We start from the raw sequence: 27,610 nt of genomic DNA on the forward strand, positions 1-27,610 counted from the left end.
CTAGCTGTTCTTTCCCATCACTGTAGTCAAACAATAATCCTATTTTAAAACTTGCTTCATTGGTCAATCTGGAGTTTCTTAAAATTTCACACCAAGTTTCTCATACTGGTTATGGTCAGTAATCAAAGTGTGTAATTAAACTGCAATTCTTACATTGCTAATATTACCAGCAACGTTTCAACAATAATGCAAAGGGATATTCAGATTCCTTTGCAAACACAGTGAACAGTACATTAATGAAAACAAATCACTGGTTCTTATTTGTATGTCTAAAGGGCCTTTGTAATGGTTTGTTGATTTATCATGCAGTTCAGTAGCCTGTTGCAATCTCTTAGTTCCTGCAACACCACAGATCCCCAGTGCAACTTGAATAAACAGATTCTAAACTCCTTTTAAAATAGAGTGTAGGTTTCACAGAAACTTAGTGTCTAAAAAAGTAGTTTATCCTGGAATTTAATGTAGGAATTTTCAAATTAAATTAATTCTGAAATTTCATCTAAGTAAATCTAATTGCTGAATTGATATTTCTACACAAAGACTACACACCACTTTCAAAATAAGAGCCAACCATCTTCTGGTGAGATTTGATGAATTGCTGTGCAGGACAGCTACAAAGACTATGTAAGTCCCAATTACTGGACTCTCAAAAGCCCAAGACTAAGTATTAATGAAAAAATCTAGCAGCTCTTCTCCCAGTCCAGGTTCTATACCTTTTTTTAGGTCCTGGCCATGGTCACAATCTAATGGAATTAGTTAAGAGTGCAGCTAGGCGATCACAGAATGAGTAAAACATTGGAAAACAAGTTACTGAATTTGTTCAGGCTTTGCACCATAAGAGTTGTGGCACTGTTTAAACCCGGCTGGCAACAAGCACCCCCTGGCTGCTCACTCATCCAGCACTCCAGACTGGTGGAATGGGGAGAAGAATCAAAAGTAAAACATGTAGGTTGATATGAAAACAGTTTAATAGTTGAAACAAAGTTAAAAGGAACTGCAATAGTAAATAATTAATGATAACAGAAAGGATTAAAACAAAATAAAAGTAACGCACAATAGAGTTGCTTATCACCCACTGGCTGATGGCAGACCCCATTCTTGAAGCCCAGTTGTGTCCCCCTTCCTGCTGATCCCCAGCTGATGTACTGGGCACGACATTCAAGGGTGTGAATATCCCTTTGGCCAGTTCAGGTCGCTTGCCCAGCTATTTTCCCTCACAGCTTTTTTTAATTTTTTGCTCCTTCTCACTGACAGAGCGGGAGACACAAGAAAGTCCTTGATTTAGGATAAATGCAACTTAGCAACAACCAAAACATCAGTGTGTTATCAACATTATTCCCACAGTGAATCCAAAACACAGCACTGTACCAGGTACTGAGAATAAAATTAACTCTATCCCATCTGTAACCAGGACAGCCCATGAGGAAAACATAGAAAGATCATGGAGGACAAAGCACACAGCCTTAAAAAGTCACCTACCTGGATTGCTTCTGCTAGTGGGAAACTCATCCACAGATCAAAAGATAGCAGAAAGAAGTGAAAAAGGAGGCAGCTAGAAAGGAATTCTCCATATTGACTTTTTTTGAAACAAGTCCTTTATTTATTGTGCTTGAAACTAAGCTAGCTGAGCTCCACAGAACAGCATTAGGCCCACCTCCATGGCCCCCTGGATCTAAAGAGTTTGAAGTAAGTTTGGTGTGACATTGCCAATGTTCTAACATGGAAAGAAAAAGAATGACATAAATAATTATGTCACTGTACATCTGATTGTAAAGGAGCCTCTAAAGCAAAGTCTTCTATATTTTGCTTTGTAGATTCATCCATGTAATAAATACAAGGTAGACATAAGTAAATATGTCTATTTAATTCCTAAAATTCCTATTCTAGATGCCACATTTATAATTGTATACTGAATACTTTCAGAACACCAAACATGACTTTGTGGGAAATAAAATAGTAATTATGTTACTTAGCACTTTTCACTCTACTTAAACTGATGCAATTTCTGCAGAGTAGGTAGGCAGGTATGTAGAAAGTCACTGCAATTATCGAATATGAGCCATGGGTCTTAATCTTCCTCTACTGCAGGTTTCACAAACTAAGATGTTTCTAAGTCTCTCTCTAGTTCCCGTACTATCTCATACCAAAAACGCCTCCCCCTTTTTACTTGTAAGCTTTAATATGCCTATATCATTTCTTTATTTTACACAGAGTCCAACAAATCTTTCAGTAAAAAAAATTTTTCTCATTGGGGTTTCTTTAAGAGAAAAGCAATTTATTTTTAAAAGAGTGAAAATAACCTCTGAGTTGCTTTACACATATTTCAGTAAATCATTGTTTTAACTCCTCAGCAGGTAGCAGGAAAAAGTTATTTACAATGTCATATTAGTTCAGTTCTGTATTAAGTAATTTTCTTCTTAGATTTCTAATTTAAAACGCCTATTATTAGATAGTTATACCATATGGAAGAGTTAATAGGAAAAATCAGCCTGTCTGTTTATTCCAGTTCTTCAGGATCACTTCAGCTGCATCTAGTGTGCTGTCTTTCTGCAAAACAAGGAACAACACTATTACTGCAGGTATGGAGTTCCTGAAAAGAGCCAGTCATGATTAGAACATCTCAAATCAGTATTTGGTTGTTTCAGCTGCATCCTGTAAATATCTTTTCAGACAGTTTTTCATTGACAGTTATTAGGTACAAATCTGGACTATACAAAGAATTCAATGCTGATTCTTTGAAAATATTTATTAGATATATTTGAAAGATGTCATCTCAGCATTCATATTATCCCATTTAATGAAAACAATTCTTACATAAATTCATGCCATTAACGCAGTGATGTAATTTAGCAGCTTTGGTTTGGAGACACTTTCCTAATCCCTGTGAATACAGTTGGGATTTTTTAGTCTCCTTGCAACCATGTTATGCTGTGAACTAGTTAAACATAATCCCTCCAAACTGTGTAGCTTGGCTCCAGCCTGGTGAGTCATAAAGGCAGTCTAACTTGAAAGGATTAGTGCTGTTTATCAGCCACAGGTACAACCAGTAATATCATCCTGTTCTTACTGGCTCAGTTTATACCATAAGATTTTACAGCTCATCAAAAGAAATAACACAAGGAGAAACTCCCCTTCATTCCTGTTTCAGGCTGGGGCTCTGATCTTTCCACAGAACAGTTCAGGATTTGCACATGTTCCATTATGCTGACTCTGTTATAGAACAATTGGGAAACATCTTAGGGCTTTGGGCTTCTCAAATTTTACACACTGGTCCCCAAACTCTTCCAGCCTTTCAAGAACAGACTTAACAGGAAGAAGAATATATGCAAAGAAGGTGCTCACAAAATGGCAAAAATCAGCCAAGTCACAAAAAAACATGTTTTCTTTTGTAATTTGGAGGTCATGTGAAACTCTGTGTATTCTCAGGCAAGCGAGCTAAGTTTGAAGGTGACCTCTTCACTGTTTTTGCTGTTGGACACTGAATGGGCATGGGGCACACTCTGCTTTACAGTTATTCTCTGCTCTGCATTATGGGTATGACATTCACTGATAGCTTACCTTTCTCAATAATTTTCACTGTTACCACTGGCAAGAATGTTTTTAAAAATCAATACAAAAAGTTTAAAAGCTCTACCCATCCAGTTATTTTCTGCAAGTTGCCCTTCTTAGCCACGCCACCCACAGTGATGGTGTAAAGTCCCTCAGCAAAAAGACAATTGAAGAATCTTTGTGCTGAATTTTACACCAAACTAGCTTCATGTTCTTAAAAGCTTTCAATACAAGAGACCCTGGGAAAAATGTAACAGTCAGTCTGTTGCAGATTCCTGTACTGCATTGATTTTCAGGACACAAGTTTACCTTAATGAAGCAAAAACGTATGTATTTTTCAAACTGTTTCTTTGTCTCAGGACCACAGAATGCTGAAAGAGGAATTGCTGACAGCTTCTGAAACATAAAACAGAAACAGCATTTGCTTATTTAAATGTATATAAAAAATCTGGTTTAAGCATGATGATTTTACTATTCTGTTTCTAGAATTCTCCCTCCCAACACATGAGGGAAAGACAAGGTTCAGTTCTGTATGCACTAGCTAGGCTTTACTAAATTCAAATTACTTTTCTTAGGTAAAATATCTCAAAGGTGCTTTTGTACAACTAACACTTAAGCATGCTGAAAGAAAAATGCTGGGATGTAGCAGAAATCTACAGTGTATGTTTTCAACATACTTGGCAATATTTTAGTCACACCATTATCAGCAAAACCAAATAATATTTTGAATGGAACATCTCTACTACATTATTTAATAACTACAGTTGCACTGCTGTTGCTTTCAATAGAAAAGCATTTCTAAAACTAGAGTATGACTAAGACACCTTACCTTAGATGCTATCATCCATTTGACAAATTTATAATCATAAGGCTGTTTCTCATCTACATCAGAGAGATCCACATCTAAATGTAAAACAAATATGTTGTAAGATTGCCAATAGGAAGGCATTCATTAACAGCATTTTATTACAGTTAATACTTAAGAATGAAGATATATATTTTAATATAGAATTTTAACATTATATTGTAAGAAGGAAAATAGGCCAACAGATTGAACCTTTCCCTTCTGATCTGAGCTTTCCATTCAAAGAAAATTCAGATGTAGCTTGGAAGAAAGCCATGTAATACTCCAAGAAGTCCTGAAGTCTGGGCTATTGAGGGATCAGGGCTATGGAGGGTACTGAAGAGTGCATTTATTGCATGGACAGCAATAATCCTTGAAAATGCAGCTTTTTCATCTGTGAAACTGGGGTACCTAAAACTTCCTGACATATAATTAAACTGTGATATCCTTCTGTGTTTAAATATTTCTGTCTGAATGACAAATGCCATTTAGACCAGTTAGTGAAAAAATGTGGAACTAAAAAACCCCTTCCCCTGTGGGAATTCTTCCTCTGAAGCTACCATAACCTGAATTTTCAAAAGGTCTGTAAATTTTGGTAGCATTTTACAGTGTTTAGAAATCAGAATGCTTCAAAGAGCCTTTAGGGTGTGATGTCAGATTAGGAAAAACAAAGAACAACAACAAAAAAAAAAGACCAGAAAGAGGAAAATACAAATGGTATGAACTCAGGATATTTTCCAGGTGCTTGGCTCTCAAACATTTTCATAATCATAGACATTTGGAAAATAGGAATGTTTATCTACTTCCTTTATCCTCTCTAAAAACTCGTAAAAGCTTTGCATAACACGGACAACAAGTTAGGATCACTAATGCTTTGCTGAAACTCATTAAATCTACTTTACCAACTAAGCTAAAACTTAAAATTTCAATCCCAGTTAGTACTCCTGACGTTATGCACACATATGTGTCTATATGACATGAGAATATAGTTTAAAATGAAAGCTGCATTTTCTGATTAGCCAAATTTACTTCCCACACGCTCTTTAATAAACTTTATACTGACTTAGTGTGGAAACATCAACAATCATAAAGTATCCTCCATCTGGAATGACAGGCTTTAGTCCAGCCTCCTTCAGCAGCTGAGCCATGCGGTCACGCTTGCTCTCCAGCTCTCGCGACAGGGAGTAGAAGTAGCAGTCGGGGTCCTCCATGCGCCTGGAGTCTATCCAGAATGCTTGTGCCAGAGCCTCCTGGAAACACAAGTCCAAAGCACTCATTAACACCCAGCAAACCCACAGACACTCACACTTCCTGCTGAAATCATGGGGATTTTTGTTCAATCCGGCCCTTATTAACCAAATCACCACACAAATTACCCAAGCTACATCTGTAATCTCTTTGTTACTTTGTGCTGTGGCAACACCCGAAACATCCAATCTTTTGCTAGGCACTAAACATATACAGAAGTAAGAGTCCTCGACACAAGGGTTTACAACCTGAAGTTCAATTTAATTGTTTGATAATAATGCACCATACTAGACACTAGTAGACAGAACTTTCATTTATATTTGCTAGGAAACCATTAAGATTGCCATCTTTACACAAGAAATAGTTTGTAGGTGAAAGATGAAAGAATCTGCAAGACCGATTTTTTTTTATATATATCTGGTGAGCTGATCAAATTTGTTGCTTCTTTTTACACCCTAAAATATGTATTTTGACAAGTAAAAATTCATTGTTGTAATTGTTGTTTTATTACATGAGGCCAGCAGCTTTCTTACACCAGAAAACAATCTCCTTTGTCCCATCTGTACCTACCTGTAATGGAGTTGGGCAAGTATATAGTGTATTTTGGTGAACAACTTGCAAATGCTTAATCAGGTGCTCAGGACCAATGGACCAACCAAGCTAAAGGAGGAAAGCGTGCATATATTATACTTATGGCAGTGGTGTTACTGAAAGACAACAAATACTAAAGATTAGCCAATGTTTTGAGTTTTTCCTATTTTAGGAATTTGTTTTGATAAATTATTAAGAAAAATATGGTTTACACAAACCTTGGTCTATTCCTTTAAAAAATGGTAGAGAGAACAATTATAGTTTCCCTTATCCCTATCTCTCATAGGATGCTGAGCAAACTTCTAACTCTTCATATAAAAAGGGTTAGAAATCAAACTGAACATTTATTAGGAATGCTATTTCTAATCGGTTTAGAACCTTTCCATCTCTTAAGCTCCTGTGTCAAAGTCAGTTTGAATGTAAAACAAAAGCTCACTACTGAATCATATATGCTGAGGATCAGTTTGAACACAGGTGATGAAGAAGAATTTAGTAGCCAATTTTTTTTTTCACTTTCTGAATCATATTTAAAAGTCAAGATAGGAAAACTGGGAAGCTAAAATATCATAATATCCATGCTTTCTCCAAGAATCTTTACTGATTTTGAACAAATCTTACTGTGGTGGGTTTTTCTGTAAGTTATGCTCACAGGAGTTTATCAATTAAGAGACAAGAAGATAATTAAGACATGGGTGTTAAAGATAGGTAATTTCTCCAACTGAATGATATTGTCACATTTTGGAGACATGAAGAGTTGCCAGAAACTTTCAAAACACAGGTCATAAAAACAGAGGCGTTTTTAGAGTAATGAACAGACTCTGTTATTTATATAACTGAACTCATTTATATTGATTCTTCTTACCTTCCAGCCAGTTACACTGTATGTTTTCCCAGCACTTCCTATAGTTATTGTTCTTTCCCACATACCTGGCAACATAGCTGTAACATAAAATAAAATTAATTTGGTACAGGGCACTCAGGTACTCCATGTAGTTTGAAGAACTGCACTGCCCCTATCTCAGAGCTGTATGTTCATTGCAGCATCTTAAACAAACAATGAGAATATTCTAAAATTATAGCAATTGTAACAAATGAGAAAGGATATATGGGCCAGTGCTTTTTAGCATGAAAAGAATGTAAGGATTAATGAAAGGAGAAAGAAGAGACAGAAAATAAGAGGTACAGTTTGAAAACTAAATGTAAGTTATCTCAGCAAAAATGCACAATTATCCATAAGAAAAATATGATCTAAGGCTACCCATTCACTCCAGGACAGGTTATTTCTGATGCCTGGTAATAGTACTATGCACACCATTAACTCAGGCACTGCAACTCACTTTACAGGAATTGTCCAGTTCAGTGTCACTGGCTGTCTCGGACATCTCGGAAAAAGAAAATAAATACCAAGATTTCTAACCTAGAACCAAGCAACAGAACACCAGAAAACCAGCAGAGTGACTAAATAAATTATGCTGTATTGTACATTTTGAACAGGCCTGAGACTGACTGACAACAGCAGTTAGCTAAAATGTCTGCAAGGATTAAGGCACTCAGAGTGGCCTATCTTTGCAGTTGTATCTGATAGGAGACCAAAATACTTTGTTTCCTTTCCAAGGAGATGACAGAGCAAAGGTCTCTTCCTGTAGTCTGCAAATTTTTTTCTCTATACACCTTCTGCAAAGCTCTGCTTGGACTCTAGATTAATTCATTTTAGGAGTTACAGTGAAATCCAGACACACTCAAGTCTGAGACACAAAGTCAGACAAGGTTGCAATTACAGTAGTCACCAACATGTGTTTTCACCTCATTTGTATACTGGAACCATTACCAATGAATCTGTCAGTTGTTAAATTCCCTCTCTAGCGAGACCAATGAACAAAGATTTTCCAAATTAAAGCCCTGAATTTCACAAGGATGTTTTTGCGTCAGTTATGCTCATTAGACATGGTATAAGTCTTTCAGTTATTTGAAAATATGTACTGCAATTTTTTGAAAACTTACCAGAAGAGAAACCAAACAGCATGAAAGAAACTGATTTTCCCTACTAGCCTACCCATACTCAATTATGTGACCTTGAAAAGAAAAAGTTTGAACAGATGTTATCTGATGTTATCTTCTACCAAGCTAGGCCAAGAGTACACATCACTTCCTAGAGGCACCCAAACAGCAAAAAAAATTTGCTTTCAAAGCTAATGGCCTCTAGCAAGCCTGTTTTGCCACACAGTCACAGGAATTCAACCTTGGAGACAGAACGTGACAGCATTTCAAACAATAGCAGCAGTACACGGGCACAGGGAAAGAAGCTGCTCCATTGCTTTTACAAACAAGTTCTACATAGAGAAGGAAATTTCCCCATGCCACTTGACAACCATATATGACATCATATGACACCATAACCAAGTCTGACTACAATTTAAAAACTAATAAAGTGCAAACTAACATATAATAAGCCTGTTACCTGGGATGGTACTCAGCTTGTATAGCGGCTTGTTGAGAATCCTCAGTTATGAGGTGCAATCTCTAAATCTGTCAGTGCAACCCTACTCATTATGCAGAGGAAGTCCACGTTTTTACAGAAGTCAGATGATGGGAAACATGATAAAGTGTTCTATGCTACAGAAAACTGCTTCAGTGACAGCACAAAGACTGTGCTAATTTTATGATCTGTGGCTAGCAACCCCTACTAAATTGTATCAAGGAGCAACTCTTGGATCCTGTAAATTGATGCAATATCCATTTTGTATCTCCCACAAAAAAATATGTCACTGCATTGGACATATTATGTAGAGGTTATTGTGGAAACATAAGAGTTTATAAATAGGGAAAAAACATACTAATTTTTATTGTATTATTTTTGTAAACTTAAAAGTAATAAGGAATATGAGAAACAAGTGAAAAAAGAGCAGAGCCTGTTTCTTTCACTGAAATAATGTTATTGTTTATGGTGTTACCCTGAAAGTTCTAGAGTACTTTTAACACTAAAGCTAAAAGAAAATATTTTGGGATCTGTTAGAGAATCTGTACCTAAACCTAGTTGACTAACTTTCTGGGTTTTGATTTGCATTTTCTTTATATAGTATTTTTACATTTTACACTAAATTACAGAATGCCCTTTGTTCAGCTGGAACTGTTTTGGTTTGAAGCATTAAGATGCTGATGGCAATGGAGTTACTACATGTTAAGAGTTCACCACCTGTCCATAAGATGAAGTGTAGCTGACAATGAGTTTGGACCTGCTACTGTTGAAAAGGAAAAGGGATTACCTTACACCACACACAGAGATTTTGATTCTGAAGACAGCCTTGCATGAAATCCTAAGGCCATGAAACACCTGCTAAGCCCACACAGAAATCTCTAATCCAACTGACTTTGCTTTGCAACTGGGACACACGATCAGTTACTGTTAGGTAACTGTTAGGATGCAGTGACTCAGATTACTATCATGTTAATGTACCCAAAATGTTCTCCCTCTTCCATGTCTGAACGTCTTTGAGACAGTATCACTATCCAGTCAAACACAGCAGCCATGGAATTACGTCACCCTCAAACAGACTCACAGCCTGTGCACGGCCAATACAATCAGCGTACTGCAGCTGGATGATCAGCAACTGTGCAGCTGAGCTAACAAGTATTGCAAGGCTATTTAGATATCATTTTCTTTCTATTACTCATAAGATTCCATTTTCACAATGGTGTAGCCCCCACCAATGGATTTTATTGTCACTCTACAAATATGAAATTGAAGCCTAGAAGCAAAGTTATTCAGCATTCAAGCAGTGGCAGAGCCAGGGAAAAAAGGTAAGTCTTTTCATGTCTAATTTATACTTAAGTGTCTTGATTTCATTTGTTTAATTGTAACTATATGGCTCTATTGCACACAACTGAAATGTGCCTTCAATACAACGATAAGTACATCAGAACAGGTAGTTCATGCAAGATGCATTGGAAACAAAATATCTGTACATATGAGAAGGAAGTTTTGGATTTTTCAAATACATCAGCAGAGCTAACCCAAGGCCATCAGACTAGAAACTTTCACAGAAGTACATAGCTGTAGCGTTATAGAACTGGCAAAGGAGTTCAGTAACCTGCACTAGGTTAAATTATTCTGAGGCAGTGGGAGTGATTCCACTAACTTCAGTGAAACTTGGGTCAAGTGAAACAAGAGGATCAGGAACCTGGTATCATTGTTTGTTCTTGTGGTTTGTTCTTGCAATGGTGCTTTACCCCTGTAGCAACACTACCTGAAGATTTAACAGGCTTTCATACTGCACTTGCAGGACTTACTTCACTGAATTCAATGTCCAGTATTTAACCCTGTCTCCGTCCTTTGGAGGGCAGTGCTCATGCACTATCTCCACAATGACCTTTATACTATTTTTTAGTTTTTATAATCAGTGGAGCAAAAATAATTGTGTTCTTCATTGTCCATTTCCCTCATTGATTATCTCTGTAAAGCTTTGAGAAGGAAGTTCTAATTCCTGTTCCTTCTGTTAGTTCTTTGGCAAAGCACTGTCTAACACACATATAGTAACAGCAGCTATACTTGTCATGGCCAACAAAGTAACTGAATAAGAATGGCAAATTCATATGATCATAACATTCCAAGCATCAGTCCCACTGGTTTCTATGGATATTTGCTCCAAAGTCACTTAAGAGCTTTGGAAATTCTATGTGGAAATTATTCTTTAAAATACTTTTTTAAAAAGAGAGGGGCTCTCTTCCTTGGAGTCTAAACATGGCAAAACTTCAAGGCTTGAGGTTTGAGCTTCTTCCAGCAAGCATTATCCTTGGGAGGCAAGTTCACAGCATCATTCCACAATCACTTCTAAGATGCCACAAAAAATCAGTACCTATTTTAATGTGTTTATTCCCTTTATACACCAGCCATTCGTACACCTCATCACTGATGCACAGGGTGTCATGTTTAATACACAGATCAGCTATCACTTGAAGCTCTTCTCGGGTAAAAACCTGGGATACAGAAAAAGTAAAGGAAAATCCATTAATCGCAGTATTTAAGGCATTCTTTGAAATTAAAGGGGTGTTAAAGCAGGACTCTTACCTTGCCTATCGGGTTGTGTGGGGTATTCAGAATAATTGCTTTTGTTTTGGAATTAAATTTATTTGCAAGTTCAGCAGGATCTAAGACCCAATCAGAACTAGATGCAGAGTTTCCATCATTTTTCTAAAAAAAAACCAAAAAACACACCAGAATAAATTTATACATGACTTTAATACATGTTGCAGTCTAAAGACAGCTGCTCAACTTATCACCCTCAAACCCTTTCATAACTGTATGTGACAACATATCCAATCTGTCTTGCTCACCTGAGAGAAAATAGTTCTAGGAACAGGTAAGCTATCACGTCAGTGGATGTCCTCTCCTGACCACTGTCTGTCTTAAAGCCCCTGCAGGAATTGGTTTCCAGGATCTTGTTGCACACATGCTGGTATTACAGTGTGCAATGCAGAAAGCCCAGTCCCATGGCAGGACAGGTTACAGCCTTGCCAGACAGTAGAGCAAGTGTGTGCTTGCTTGACTGAAAAGCCTGATCACCACTGGGGATTCAAGGTCTTTTCCTCCTCCTTGAACTAATGAAAATGGCCAAAGAGTTCAAAATCTGCACTGCTGAGTCTCTGGAGTTTATATACTACTGAATACAAGTATCCCTGAGGTATTATAAATGGTGAAGAAGTTTTGGCCAGTTGGTACAGAGAATACAGAGCATGGCCACATACCCTTCTGACACCTGCAGAGACTGGGAGAGGGCCAGACCAAAAACAAGGGTGTGAAACAGAAAATCCTTGGAGGTGCCCTGTCATTGGAAACATCCCTAGAAGGGGCATCCAGAGGAACAGCCTCACCTACTCCCACTGCAGTCCTGGAGGTTTAGTCACCGTGTGTTGTTCTGATTTCACAGTGTCCGGCAGCAGTCCTGCCCAAAGAGCCCCTCAGCCCTTCCCATGCACAAGGCACAGCTGGCATACACAACAATCCTTGCAACTGTGGGCATAATGCCAGCAGTACCAGTCTGACATTTAACCCATTGCCTATTTAACAATAAAGGAAACAGTAACTCCTGTACGTATAGCAAATGTGTCTACTTCGTGATCAGTCCTTATTTAGCAAGCATATTTTAGAAAAGAGACTGTATTCTATCGTAGGAATTGCTGCAGGGATCAGGAACCAAATCTTTTGAAAACCAAGTGACAGAGAAATTGCACTGATATGTGCATCCCTCTTCCATAATTTGCACTGAAACTGAAGAAAGCAGTTTTAATCAGCTTCCAGAATGCACAAATTAAAGTAAATAAGAAACATTGCACCTTCTCCAACATTGATAAAATATTCTATCCCTTTTGGATTACCATTCTCAGACTCGCACTATAGCAATCTATCTCATTTTTATGTAATTTGATACTATGAAAAACAATACAGAAAACATCATATAGGTGTTAATCAAAATACGGATGAGAAACTTCATATAATTAGTAATTTTTTTAAAGTTACTCACACATCTTAGTGGGATAAAAACAGGCTTTGCACCCGCCATCTTTACCATTGGCTCATAACAGTCATAAAATGGCTCTATTATTATTACCTGAAATGACAAGCATCAGTATCAGAAAAAAAGAGTTGACCATGCATGATACCATCATATTTCTACATTTGCCTTGGTGCCATAACTTGATCATGTTTCTGGCACTCCAGGGTTAATGTTATAACATTGCAGAATATTCCTCCTTTTAGAGCACAACACAATAATGCCCTCAGGCTAGGTATGATAAGCACTACTCATTTTTGACAAACACAGGCTGTTTTTCTATAGTTATCACATCAGAACTATTGAGTTATAATAAGAAGAATGTTTGAGTCCTACACACAGATTTGAAGGTGCAAGGCAAAGATGCAAAGGTGGGAAATTGCAATGGCAAATAACTGAACCACAGCAGAGCTGCTCTAATTATGCCCACGAAATTCCAAGATTTCTAAATATCTACAGATCTCAAAAGAACAGTGAAGTCCTCAAATTTTATCAGATAAAATTTCTCAAGTCAAGAAAGAGGGAAAACTCAAGAAAAACTGCACAGAGGCTAGACAATAAGGAAAAAAAAAAAAACCAAAAACCTCACCAAAAGTAAAGGTTAATAGAACTATTCCAAACAGAAAAGACTATCAGAGCAACAGAAAAGCAAGATGAGCACAGAATATACAAGTGATACAAATAAAAAACTGGAAGCAAAATACATGTCCACTATGGATAGAAATATTCCTGTAAAATGACTTTTAATATCATTGTCAAAAAGGCAGACATCAGCAATAGTGAAGAGCTGAGTCATCACTGCAAGTCCAGTAAACTTACTTTTCTGCTACCTGTGCTGCCACCATGCAATGGCCCAAAACAGAACCTGACACACAATGGTTACCCAAACACCAACAATTCTTTGTGCCACCCTTAGCTGTCTGTTGCAGACAACAGCCCACAAGTTTTCTCAAATAAGAAGTCAGTGTGTATTGTCACCTAACAGTAGCAGTGATAAAGAAACTGCCTCAGATATCCTAAGTGTGAAAAAAGGTGTTTGTAAGTTGATGAGTGATAGGAAGACATCCAAAGAATAGTCTCCTAATCACGGCTCCTGAAACCATGTCAGATGTACAACTGTAAAAAAATCAAACCAACGGGGACAGAAAGAAGTCCCGACATTAAGTTATATTTAGAAGTAGACAAATAAAAAGAGAAAGATTCTTATGTCTGCAAGTGTACGTGAATATTTCCAGTAAAAACTTACTTCATCTCCCTCTTCAATTAGTGCCTGTATTGTACTGAAGAGAGATCCATAAGCTCCTACAGTCACCAGGATGTCTGTGAGAGGATCAATCTTTCTTCCACAAACCTTCTCATAGACTTGAGACAAGGCTTTCACCAGTGATGGATGTCCCTGTTCAAAACAAAAAAAAAGTAACTGATTGGAGTGTTCCTGACAATGTATAAAGCCTGTGTTTGGGCTTTTTTCCACATGTATCAAACTATTGCATTTTGAAATAGAAAAATAGAACATTAGCCCCCAGTGTTAATGGCTGTTAACAGGTAGCAAGGTTTAAACTTTTTGCACACTAGGAAAGAAAAGTGTTTTCAATTTATTTGTATCTATTTGGAAATTCTGTTTCTATATGATGCTTTTTAATTTCTTTCATATTGTCATATCTTGGAGTAGGCCCAGATAGCCAATAGCAGAGCTAGGACAAGAGACGGGAGAGAAGGGAATACTGTGACACCAATTCACCCTCACCTTTTGAGTCTCTTTCAGCTCCTTCTGTTTCCTTCCTTATCTTTCAACTAAAAGTATTTGGTGCAAGGAAAATCTTTTGATTGTATTTATATATTGATGATAAATAACACTTGTGATCAAAATATTTATTCATATAGTCACATCCCAAATCTCAGAGTACCGTTCACCATTTGTGTCCCCTCCAGGGACACGGCAGTTAACATACTCTTCTCAAAATGTGCAAAGAAAAAGAAAACGAACACGCAACAAAGATCATGGAAGCTTATAAGAAAGCACAATTCTGTTTATTCAGGTAAACTGCAGGATTCCTACTTTTAAAATATTTTTCTTTCGGGATACCTGGTAGAAATAGAAAACAGCTCCTTGAGAAAATGCAACTACGTAAAAAAAATCCTCTCAAATATTGAACATTATATCTCACACACAAGGCATTAAATCATGAATCCTTCTGTAAACAGAAACATTACCATAAATTAAGGCTTACAAATCATTGCTGATTCACATGACAGCCATTTCTTGCCATGAGTCAATCAGCAAGACAGGAATGCTGCAGCACCCAAGCCACATCAGGCCACTCTGTGGTCCTGTAGTCATTGAGAGCTCTGAGTTCAGCTGAGACAAGGGCTCAATTATCAGATGGATGGACATCACTCATTCTCACCCCTCCCACACGTGCTACCACAAAGACTTGTGCTCAAAAACCTTAGAAGTGTAGAATTCTGTAGATGAAGTACAAAGATTGAAGATAGGAATATTAGTAAAACTTCCTCTTAAATTACTATCTGCAATATATCTGTCAATATCCATAATTATCATGGGAATTATCAAACCATTTGGATACAAAGAACAAAGTGACAGAAATAAATAATAATTTATGCATGAATAATTGCATGCATTAAGAAAATAATATTTATGCTTGATTTGCAAATAGTTTTACAGAATCAGTCTGCGAATATTTGTGAGAAGTTAGGCTTGGCATGGTTTCAGCTTGAGGTAGAGTTAACCTTCTTCTTCTGGTAAAGTCTGTTACAGTACAGCAGCCAGACAAGGCTGCAGCCTGGGTTCTCTGTGACCTTGTCCACTGTACTTGAGAGACTCCTTAGGGTCTTGTAGCAGTCCTGGCACATGATTCCCATTTGGGCAATACAGTTTGTCTTTATCACAAAACAGAAGACAAACCAAACAAGGAAGGGTCATACTAAACAGTAATAGTCCCCTGGAATACCCTGCCTTGGACAATGGTAAATGCCACATATTCACACCCAGCTCAAGACAGAAACTCTACAAGCCAGCTTACAGAATGGGTAATGAATATATACCAGGGGCAAAAACTTCCTGATTTCATCCCTTCCTAGTCTCCACTGAAACCTACCGAGTTCTGTGGGTGAATTTCTTCTTGATCCTAGAGGTGCTGTCCCAAGTGGTATCAAGTATTTCTTTCTCATTCTGCCATTGCTCTGTCTGATTCATGTTCCCACTGACCAAAGTCAGAGGTAAATGTATAACCTAGACTCTTTAAACTGAATCGACTCCTCAGAGACAATCTACCCTAGACCTGCTCTACCATTTTGCTCTTGCTGAAGGATTCTGCCTTGAAGCAGCCTGCACAGAGGCAGTTCATTAGTAACAGATAAGGCTACTAGATCAACTTAATTTGGGACATAAGACTATGATCTATAGATAAATTATTTACAGTCAATCTTTTCCCTGTGGCACATTTTCCACTGAACCTGGGTCCTGGAATTCCACAATACTTACAAAGCCTCGGGTGTACTGGTTCAGTCTGTCCACTGCTGCCACCTTTGCCAGCTCTTCTTTAACATAGCTGGGAGGGGATATATCAGGAAGGCCTTGACCAAGATTAACAATTGAGGGATCTGCTGCCACTTTCGTAAATTCAACCCTGGAAGGGAAAACATCCTAAAGTTAACATATCAGATAAAATTATCTTTTTATTCATTAGCAATAGAAGGCAAAACAAAAATATTTCAGTTTACCAAATTTACAGCAGTGGGAACAGGTTTAAGTAGAATGCTCACATGGAGAATTGAGAGCTGAAATAATGTAAGTGACCACAAGAGTGAGAGGACAACCAAGAAAAGGTTGATGTTCTGCATCCACAGAATAACTTTTCTGCCAGAAGTGTGGTCAGATGTGCAGATACACAAACACACAGTTACTGTGGATATAGGCAGAAACTGAATACCAGGCACATTAAATGTCTTAAAGGTTAAATTCAGTCAACTGAAGGTGTCATTTAAACTACCCAGTTACCTCAGAGTGCTATAATTTTTTAAGTCATTTTAGGCAACAGACTGTTTCAGGCTGCCTATTTCCTAGTAGCCTCCAGAATCCTTGAACAATTTTTCCTTCCTCCCTTCACAGGTCAGCTTTACATTTAACCCTTTCCTCCCTATAGAAATGTTAAAAAGATTTAAAAACCAAACAAACCTTCCCCCACCATAATCCTCCCCACACAGCATCACAGTTCTGTCAAAAATGAATACAAATTGCTAAAAATTAGCTTGAGGCTGAATAATCAAAATATCTTTTGTGTATGTACACACACCTACTGCAACTCATCCATATAACTAAGTTAAGCCCAAAATAGTCTTTTCACTATTCAAGAAAATTCCATATTTATCAGTGATGGCAATATTGCTTTAAGACCAATTTAATACCTAGAGAAAGATGTATTAAAAATAATGAGCTAAAGTATAAAACAAGTATAATGGCTTTTAAAAAAATCTTCTTGTTTGGGAAACACAAATCAGGTATAATTGAAATGCATTACTCAAGAGAATTAACATTTAAGTTTGAAAATCAGCTATACTACCATGCCCATGAGTTATACTTGTCTTACCTGGTTTAATAGATGAAAAGAAGCCCAAGCCTAATATTTAAAGCTCAAAAATAACAATTAATCATACCTTTAATTGAGTTTAATTCACTGCTTTTAAACAGGTGGCAAATATATTCCAGCAGAGATAGCAACTGCCATGTACCTTATTATTGACAGTAATTATCTTTTTGGAAAGACACTATATATCAGCCAAGGACATTTTCTGAAATCTGCAGATATTTTCCTCTTACTTACCACACATTGCTATCAAGGCCTTCAATTCGTCTTGTATTTTTGTGTCTGAAGGGCATTGTCTGCAAGATCAAAATATACAGACAGAAGGGTTTTGTTAAGAAAGACAAAGTATGATATTGTTGGATTCTGCATGAAAACCCTCATTCATGCTTTCTCATATATACCACTGCCAGCTGAATTCGGTGGTTACACAAAATAATAGACATGTTCTTTCATTAAAGCTTCCATAATAGCTTGAATTCAGACTAACAAGAAAATACACAAAAACATCAGAAATTCTTAATTCATCATTATCTAAATCCACTAAACTTTCAGCAAGGATGGAGGAGGAGTATAAGTTAGCACAAGAGCTTTAAAAGATGACCTTAAAAGAAAAAAATCAGTGTACATACTTTCTTTTTCTTTTCTGCAATATGCTAACAGATTAAAGACAATGCTATTTCTAATCCAATTCCTGCTCAATCCAGTTTGGAAAATATGCATTTGCAATGTGATTTTGTTTGTTAAATTGATGGTTAAGAAGAAATAGCAAGGACATTTTCTATTTTCATTCAGATTCTTCAATATTTAAAGTATCTACCTTAGAGCACAGTAAAACCACATCAGAATATGTTTTTTCTCTATATTCAGACCTTAAATTAAGGTATTGGAAAACTCTGTAAAATAGGTTTGTAATGACTACTCTATATGGAGGCAGAGAAAAACCTACTGATAGTTGTGATTTTTTAAGCTAAAAATAGAAAGCAAGTGAGGAAAAAGAAACTCAAATTTATTTCTATGTGCAAACAAGAAAGGTGCAAGTTCATATCTATCTTTGCAAACTAGCATGATACCAGGAAAAAAATAACTTAGAAATTACATAGTCCCTCAGCACTCCAGCCACTCCTGTTTCTTTGAGTCAAGCTACAGATTTCCAGTTGCTCTTACCACTGCCAGCTATTGTTATTATCAGAAAGATTCAAAAACCATATTCTAGCCAGCATGCTCTGAGATGAAAATGCCTGCATTACCATTGCACTCCAGTTTCAACGCTGGACCCACAGAAATGACTCCTAGGAGACACCGTCTGCAGCAGGGCCATGCTGGCACTCAACCTGACAGCAATGAAGCCACCCCATATGCTGTGATGTGAAGAATGGGAAGCTATGAAATTAAACAGAATCTTCTCTGCTCCTGTGTATTCTCAGCAGATCTGATTCTGACCTCATCTGTGTGACTCAAATGCCAGAGGAATCAAACACAGAACACCTTTTAGTTGTCCTCAGGAAGAAAACCTTTAAGAAAACTAGATGGGTCAAATCAGATTTCTTAACACAGAACAAGAGGGAGTTAAGAGAGAGTCCTGACTAGGTAATCTGTATTGCAATTATTTAAAAACTCACATATTGTTTAGAAGATTAATGCAATTTTACAGTGTGTGTTCTGGTAAATATTATTAATGTTTGGCTGTAGTTTAAAAACACAAACAACACAGGTAATACTTACACTAAGCCACACACACGTATTTTTTTACACGCTAGATTACTTCTTGTAGAGGAAGGAATAAGACTCACCTTGAATCTTGCTAATTAACAGTGAGAATTCTGTATGCTGCCATGAGTAAATTTGTTCCATACATTGCCTCTCCCTAAATTGTTTCAATTTGCTAAAAGCTAAAGGCTTATCAACTGCAGGACTTTTATAAGTAACTATAATGTAAATCTTAACTGCACTGAGTAACCTTCCCTAGCTAAAAATGTATTGACAATAAAATATGCCTTCACCTTACTGTTCCATACTACATAAGTTTAAATATTTATCAATTCCAGTCTTTCTATTTCTTTCTTTCTTATGTCTTGGAACTAATTTTAAAACAAAATAGCAGGACTTGCAGTAGTTTTCAGGTTTTCAAAGATTCAGATTACAATGGGGTTCAGGTCAATCTTACTACTTTGGGGAAGCCAACTAATTAACTGAGTTTTTAAAATGAAACCTTCGTTGGTGTTCTTTTTTTCCAGAACGTCATGACAAATCTTAAGACTCTTTTTTCTTTCAGCCCAGTTATGTCATCACCTGACAATCTCCAATCCATTTCTAGCTGCAGGGCTAGAATTTCCAGGAGTCAGAGATGGGTGTTAAGCAGGAGAGCCAGGTCTTCATCAAGCTCTAACTGACCTCCTACTTTCCCTAACACTTTCTAACAAGGGAAGCACCTGCTAGAAAGCCAGGTGCTGGTTGTATTTATCTTTTTTCTAAATTCAGAGAAACTTGTAATGAAATTGAATGTCAGTAAGTTGGAAGCAAACACTCTGATATGGTACATAAATAAATAGTAAAATACACTGTCAAGAGATACAACTTAAGCCAAGAGCTTAAGAAAATTTAAAATTAAAACAAAAATCAAAACAACCAGTATTTGAGGACATTTAATGTGAATACTCAATTAAATAGAATAGAAATACACACAGCATATGAAAAACTGACACAGGCAAAAGCTGACCTACAAAGTCGCCTGCACAGTAGAAGAAACTTCTCATATGGGCAAAATATGTTACAACTTTCCAGTATAATGATTCAAGCATCTGTTTTGAAGGCTCTGTCATGTGCCTTAGTTGACCCAATTTGTTGAACTGGGAACACAATTTACATTCCAGTGTTCTATATTGAATGCAGAGTGTCACCTCCAGCTGCCTGCCATGCTGCAAAGCTGTTTTCTCTCAACATAACTGGAAGACTTACAATGTTACACAATCTTATAAGCAGTTAAACTGGGAAATTGAGAAGATTCTATATCAAATTAAGTTTAAGGTACTTACAGACCCCTTGTTATTGCAGCATCAAGAAGCAATATTTCTCTCATATTATTAAAGGAAAACAGATTAAAACAAATTTTCTTACCAAAAGCCTGTGATAAAGCTGAGATTGAACCTGTCTCCTGTATCTCAAGCTCTCTCTAAAAGCTAGGCAATCTTTCTGGTGTGATATGTGCTAGATGTGACTTTAAAGACTGAAAAGGATACACAAAGCAATAATCACCAACTTCTGTTATGCTAGTGTGGTTAATATTTGACTAATTCAAAGACCTTATTTTGTGCTTGACTGTAAATATTTTTATTTCTTACAAGAAATAAAACACAGCTAAGGCATAGATATTTGCAACATTGCAAAATTAGTGCATCTCTAAAACATTGCATGAGTTTTCTGGAGCTGAAGTAATACTTACTGCAGAGGTGGAATGTTTGATGGATCTGGAAAGCAAATCTGTTCTTAGCTGGCACGTTCTAACGCCACGGCAGCAGAAGTTTCGTGAAGCAAGAAACATGCCTGCATAATAAATAAGTGACCTGAAAAACCTTACAGATTCTAGGCAGGAGTTCCTACACATCACCAAGCAATTTTAAGATAAGATCCTTTCCTCTTCCCCTCAGTGATTTTGTTTCAATTTAGTAAGCCCTACTAAATTATTACCTTGCCACAGTTGTAAGCACAGAGGATGAAAGTCTCTAATTGACAGGCTGAAAAATGTTTCTGAGTGTCATCTCAAAGGAAGGTTTCCTTTATTTGACAACACTGATCATCTTTTCCTTGAATAACAGCTAAGACTAAATGCTATTCAAGCTTCAAAGTCTCTGTTAGAATCTTGTGAAAATGTGTTTCTGTAATAAAAAATGCTATTAAAAATTGCTAATATAGAATGGAAAAGGAGCCAAATTTTTTACAAGTTACATATCTTTAAAACTTGTCTCCATTTCCAAGCGTTTCAAATCAGGTACACTGAGATGAGGATAATTAAGGAGACCAATTACACTGGAGAGGCAGGCCTATGAGCTTCAACTACACAAAATTTTGTCACAGTGACTTGGCAAACACTAAATATCTCCCACGGCTGAAAACAACTAGAAAAGACATTTTGTGTAGAGTAACAGATCATTCACAGACTGGAGCAAATGTCTCCTGTTAATTAATAACTATCAAAAAAAGAAGAAAGAACTGGTACTTTAAGCAACTATTTCCAGAAGGTACTTGAAAATATATGTATTAGATTGCATTGCCACAATGACTGAAATGTGTTAGAAACATGTAACCCACAAATCTAATGTGAGAAACACAGTAGCCACAGCAGTATAATTATTAACTTTGTTTTCCACAGTAGTCTCATTAAAGGGTATATAAATTCCTGCTTCCCCCTGACTTTGCTATCTGAGAAGGGGAAGAGAACAAAAAAAGGAAAAACTACACTATTAGAAACAAAGGAATGCTATTGCCTTTTAAAACGATACTGTGCAAGCTTTGTGAACAGAAAGATGGTAAATCAATAGCTCCATAAAATATGATGTTTTCATTAAGAAGAATGCTATTGGTCCAACAAGAAAGTGTCCTTTACACTCGTTAACTAATAGAAAAGACCAATAAAAGATGCCTCAATGCATAAGTTTTAAAAGCATGCTGATTTTGCCTTTCTCTTGCTCCAGTGCTACAAACTCAGTCTCACTTCTGAAATCACAGTCTTTCTCACCCAGTACTGAGTTATGGCTAACTCAATTAAACCTTCAAAACGCCCCCATAATCCCATTGCATTTAGCAATCTGCAAGGAAACAATTGATGTTAATTTACAAGAAGAAATTCTGCTAGTCTGAGGACTAATGGAAGTAAACAGCAAATAAATCTTTGACATTAGTCAGCAGATACTCTGAAAGACACAGAAGAAACACACGTGTTTTAAAAAGACCCAAAAAACCATTTTAAGTGATTTCTACTAATACCACTTCGCATATTCAAGGTTATCTTTGAGAATAGCTATGCAAAATCAAAAAGATTATGAAAGTCTCTATTTCTCCCCTTGTTTAAGATTACAAAAACTATTTGTGTAATACACAGATGCTATCTTAAAACACAACCATGACTTTGGTGCTGTTCCTCAGGGTCAGACCAAAGACAGCATAACTCTTGCAGCCCGCTGTGAACACTTGCAGTGGTTAGAGACAAACATGCAGATCTTTGCCTGTTTCATTTTGTACTGAGAATAGAACAATTAAGCAAAAACCGTGCAAGCCTTACATGCAGAACTAACTTGCAAATAAGAAAAACTACTGACAGTTGTGAACATTTCCAGCATTAGTGCCATGGTGCACTGAAGAACAGAGCCATTATTTGACATGAGGCAATCACACAAAACCACCACGTTGCATGGGCAGCAGCAGACCTGTATAACTGTGGTGTGGTCAATCTCTGCAAGTGTCTAAAATACCTGAAGGAAAAATTATATCCACCTTTAATACCACAGAAATGTAGAAACTGCAAAAACTTTATGAGGACATAATGGGAATGACACGGCTGAACAGCCTCAGTAAGAATGGGCACTGGCATGTCACACTTCTCCCACTGTTTTTATCTTTGGGACACTTTCCAGGGAAAACTGAACAGCTTTTGTTTCAGACTCAAGAGACAAGACTACTGGCCATTAAATGAAAAAGCCTTCTATAAAGTACTTTTATAACTTCTTTTATTTCTAAAAATGCCTCTTTTCTCATCTGTAACTCTGAGTATCCCCACTTAAGCTACTCCAGGATTTAAGGGGAAAGGTCTCCTTAATACAACCAGATATTCTCACACACATTGACCTTTAAAAAAACAAACAAACAAACAAACAAAAAAAACCACCAAGGCCTACTCTTTTTTTTCCAAACACACACATTCCCACTATAATTTTATATGGCATGTTGAGACATATCACAGGCTCAAGAGAATTATTTCCTGTTACTTTTACGATGAATACACTCTCAATTATTACCTAGTATGTGTTTTAGCACAACCAAATATGTGTAAAGCACATCAGTGAGATGGTTTATATTATCCTAAACTAAGTTTTTATCATTGGGATATAAAGTTTCTTCCAGATCAGGGAAGTTACACAATGTCAGGTTCTTCAAATACAGAAAATGCACTGATCTTTGTGGGGGAATTAAAAGGTAGTATTAATTTCTTTCTTAGTTGTATTAATGTTTTGGTTTTTTTTTTTTAATCTTGTAGTCAAACATCAGCATTTTGGCCAAGAGTCATAACTATTAAACATAGAAATTGAATTAGGAATTCTTTTTGTCCCATTCTAATTTTCAATGCTCTGAAGCATTCATGAACTCCTGGAACTCAGGCTTGCATATCCATAGAGAAAACAGGAAAATTAACATGTTAGAGGAAATGGGATAACAAATGACTACTCCAAATGACAGCTTTCTATATTTTAGGGGAGTGAGAAGCAAGCAAGGTTACCAGAAAGGTCAGTGCAGTAAGGGTTTTTTAGTGGGACTGGTAGGAAGATACATTGTGGTTGCTAATTGGGTTGGAACACAGGTTCCTAGTTAAACTAGACTGAAAGATACAGCTGGACTTGGTCATGGGAAATAGATGAATCCATCTGTGTACTAACAATCCTTTAGTTCATGCTGTACTTTGTAACTGTTCCAGCAGAGACACAATCTCTGAGTTGGAGGCTCTTCTGCTCCCTTCAGCTGCCCAGCCTCCTGGTCATACAGCACCCTGATGCTGGGATGCTACTGAACCTCTGGGGCATTTTATAAAAAGTTACAATTTTGTAATTAATTGATTTTACTCCTTTGAAACAAAAGGCCAAATGCTACTGTTCCTTCATTTTTGAGCTTCAGTTATTCCACCTCTAAAAAAATGTGTCACAGAGCTTGAAAGACACTTGGTCAGACCCCTTTTTTGAGGTAACAAGTAGTCTCATTTTACTGTGGAGCCTCAGTGACACACATTACTAGAAACACTGAAAGCCTGTCTGCCACCACAGTAATGTCATAATAAATAATGTCATAAATATAATCCCTGTTATATTTGTGTTGAGCTTAATATTTTTTGGATATGCAAACCTGGAAAATGTTACACCTCAGCTAAATGCTGTGAAGTCTTTGAAGGACTCTCTTCTGATTGTAGAGAGGATGAAAGTCTTGGTGATAGAAAAGGTGCCATCTTACCAGTGGAGGCCTCTCCAGAACTTTTTTTCCTACCATCTATATGCAATAGATGGCTTATTGGGCTAAGAGAAGTGTTGCTAAAATCACTGTACTCAGGGAAGCTGGGCAAGGGCACTGAATTTAAAACTTGCTGTATGATAGTAGTCAACATTTTAACATTTCTTGTTCCATAATCTACGAGGACTGGAGCAAACTGTGCAGAGAAGTGAATTTTGCCATACGGATTAAGCAATGGGATGAAGTTGTGGTTTTTTTCCCTTTTTTCGCCCCTCGCAGAGCAGCTCTACCACTCAGCCACTCCGTGTTGCACTTACGCTCCCACCCACACGTGTTTCCGACCTGCAGCAGGGGCCGTGGAGGCGGAACCTGCCGGGCAGCGGCGCCGCCCGCCCTCACCCACAGGCCCGGGGCTCAGCGCCGCCCTTCCCGGGCCCGGCCCGGCCGCTCTGCGGGACAGAGAGCGCGGCCACCCCGGGCTCGGGCCGGGAGCCGCCTCCCCTCAGGCGCTCGGCAGAGAGACCCCGAGGGCAGCGCCTCCGCGCCACCTCCACCGCCACCGCCACCGCCACCGCCACACTCACTCACACTCACCGCCCCGACACCGCCACACTCACACTCACCGCCCCGACACCGCCACACTCACTCACACTCACCGCCCCGACACCGCCTCCGCCGCCCGCCGCGATCGCTCCCGACGAGGCGGGGCCGGGGCCGCCCGTCCCGCCGCTCTGAGGGGCGGGGAGCGCCCGTCCCCCCTGCTCCTCCAGTCCCAGGGCCGGAGAGCGCCCGTCCCTCCTTGTTCCTCCAGTCCCAGGGCCGGAGAGCGCCCGTCCCTCCTTGTTCCTCCAGTCCCAGGGCCGGAGAGCGCCCGTCCCCCCTGTTCCTCCAGTCCCGGGGCCGGACAGAGCCCGTCCCGCCATGCGAGAGGAACTGCTGAGGGCGAGAGGACTGCGCGCAATGCGGTGCTGCGACGGGGCAGAATCAAGGCTTAGAAATGTCTCTCCACGGTACCAACGGTACCAAGGTACCAAGCTGTGGTGGAATTTCTTTCTTTCTTTCTTTTCTTTTTTTTTTTTTTTTTTTTTTTTTTTTTTTTTTTTCAGAACTTGAATTATGCTTTTTCCTTCATGCTCTTGTTTCCTTCATGCTTAACTACATCTTGTTATGGAGCTACACACACACATGTACGTAGCATCTCCCAGGTATCATAAAACCTGGCGTTCTGTTGGGAAAAACTAGGCTAACTGGTTGCCTTTCTTGGGCTTTGGCCTTTCTGCAGGGAATAAAGCGTCAAAACTGTAAAAAATTATCCCACGCTTAAGTTAACCACTTATAAAGAAAAGACTGAGATTTTCCAGATTTCTAAAGGTATTCCATAAACTCATGGAATCTGCACTTTTAAGGTTCCCCTTCACAATCAGGACAGAGACTTACTCAATTTGTAAATGAGAAAGTTCCCTTTAATCAACCCTCATCATCACCAAATTTGATTATTCATATAGAAATATGTATATATATTTGAAATGTCTTTGCAGCCTACTTTTCCTGCTCCTGTAAATCTTTACAAAACTTTGCCTTAATATCAACATTATTGATCTCATGTGCATCTATGTACATCATTGTTTAAGAGAAAGACCATACAAGTCCAATTAATTTTTTATGCTAACTCCCATTGTGATTCTGCAGAGTTATAAGAACCCACAAATCAGATTTTACAAGGGCCTGGCATGACATTGTGTCAAATACATTTGTTGTTCACCAATGTTCAATAACACAGACAAATATTTTTGAAAGAACTGTACAAGCCAGTGAGAAAATACTTTCTATAGCAAGTCTTCATTGTTTTCTTTGACTGTCGATACTAGAAAGATCTTTGATGTGTCAGTAAGAATTACAAAGATAAGGATTATGGGCTGAATGCAGATATGAAATGGGATAGATACACTATTTGCATATCATTACCATATTTTTGTCTTTTGTATATAATCATTGTCTATATTCACAGAAAATGAAAGAGTAAGAGCTGATTGAGGAGAACCAATTTCATAGAATAAACTAGAACACTCTACTTGTATGTAGAAATACTCTGAGAAGGCCAGAACAAAACAGCAAAATTAACAAACAAGTCCCAGCAATTATTTTAGGTCCTAAATAAGACACACAAAGAATTTAACACTTTATTTCTTCTTTTTTTGTAATGCTTCTTGAGAATTCTGGTGGTCTCAAAATGCAGTCCTTTGGCAGAGAGGACATCTGCAAGCATGTACTGGAGGGCAGCAGATCCCAACCTCTGCTGTGTCATGAGGAGTTTCAAAAAGGGGAAGAAGAAACTTTAGCTTACCACTGGCCTTTTGTTCCATTGATGCACGTATTTTTCAGAGACTTGTGTACAAAGCAGATGTCATGGGGTAATCCATGAACTGTGATATTTCCTGGGCTTCTGCATCACCCTGTCTGCTCTAGGCCCATGACACAGATAGCTGAAGGGGTGTTGGTAAGATTCTCCTGATTCATCCTCAGATGATGAAATGGGCACTGTTTGAGTTCTTACCCTGAGTGATGCTCAGTGTTTGCCAGAGACAGTCAAGACAGTCAAGAATTCAGGAGGTTTTGAATCTTGTCTGCTCCAACTGGCATCCAGGTTTCCTTTCTTGCAAGACTGTCACTCTTGTTGGTGAAACAGAATCTTTTGAGCATGTGAATTAGCAGGATCCACTGCAGTTTAACTAATGTGGCAAAGACAGTAGTGTCTGTTCTTTTAGTTACAATTCTGTAGCCTCTGGTGCAACAGTTTTGGTTTAAATTTCAACTGAAGTAATATGAAAAACTCATAGGAGGTTCAACTTCTGCAGCTATCAAAGTCTGCTGTAGTAGTGGACAACTAGGAATCTTGTAGGTGCTACCTATGTGCAGTAGCAATTTTTCAAGTTCTTTCCCCCAAAAGGACAATTTCTTTTTAATATAATGGTATTTGTGCTTTAGGCAGGAAATCCTCACTTTGCATATCAGTCAGAGGG

The 27,610-nt window shown here is 37.9% G+C and overlaps 2 protein-coding genes across 8 annotated transcripts in view; one reads left to right on the forward strand and one right to left on the reverse strand.

The window, feature by feature from the left end:
• Window positions 1–2,251: 2,251 nt before the first annotated feature.
• Window positions 2,252–25,574, reverse strand: KYAT3 (kynurenine aminotransferase 3). Of its 7 annotated transcripts, none has more exons than XM_063407460.1 (14): window positions 25,258–25,572; window positions 20,824–20,924; window positions 17,622–17,680; window positions 16,283–16,427; window positions 14,024–14,173; window positions 12,748–12,834; window positions 11,295–11,417; window positions 11,083–11,203; window positions 7,092–7,168; window positions 6,209–6,298; window positions 5,454–5,640; window positions 4,376–4,449; window positions 3,856–3,942; window positions 2,252–2,544 (listed from the first exon to the last, which is right to left on the reverse strand). In XM_063407460.1, exons 1-14 carry the CDS (start codon window positions 25,511–25,513, stop codon window positions 2,482–2,484), a joined length of 1,620 nt encoding a protein of 539 aa, XP_063263530.1. In that variant the 5' UTR covers window positions 25,514–25,572; the 3' UTR covers window positions 2,252–2,481. The 7 variants fall into 7 exon arrangements, with proteins under 7 accessions (XP_063263530.1, XP_063263537.1, XP_063263533.1 ...); XM_063407467.1 differs by having other exon boundaries at window positions 25,241–25,566; XM_063407463.1 differs by lacking the exon at window positions 25,258–25,572 and adding an exon at window positions 25,185–25,227.
• The window catches only part of LRRC8B (leucine rich repeat containing 8 VRAC subunit B), a 29,127-nt gene continuing 27,031 nt past the window's right edge, over window positions 25,515–27,610 (forward strand). The window contains exon 1 of the mRNA XM_063407459.1: window positions 25,515–25,617. The gene's annotated coding sequence lies outside the window, so the exon portion shown is untranslated. The remainder of the gene's footprint in view (window positions 25,618–27,610) is intronic.

Source organism: Prinia subflava, chromosome 10 (assembly GCF_021018805.1).
Source record: "Prinia subflava isolate CZ2003 ecotype Zambia chromosome 10, Cam_Psub_1.2, whole genome shotgun sequence".
In the NCBI taxonomy this organism is placed as follows: domain Eukaryota; kingdom Metazoa; phylum Chordata; class Aves; order Passeriformes; family Cisticolidae; genus Prinia; species Prinia subflava.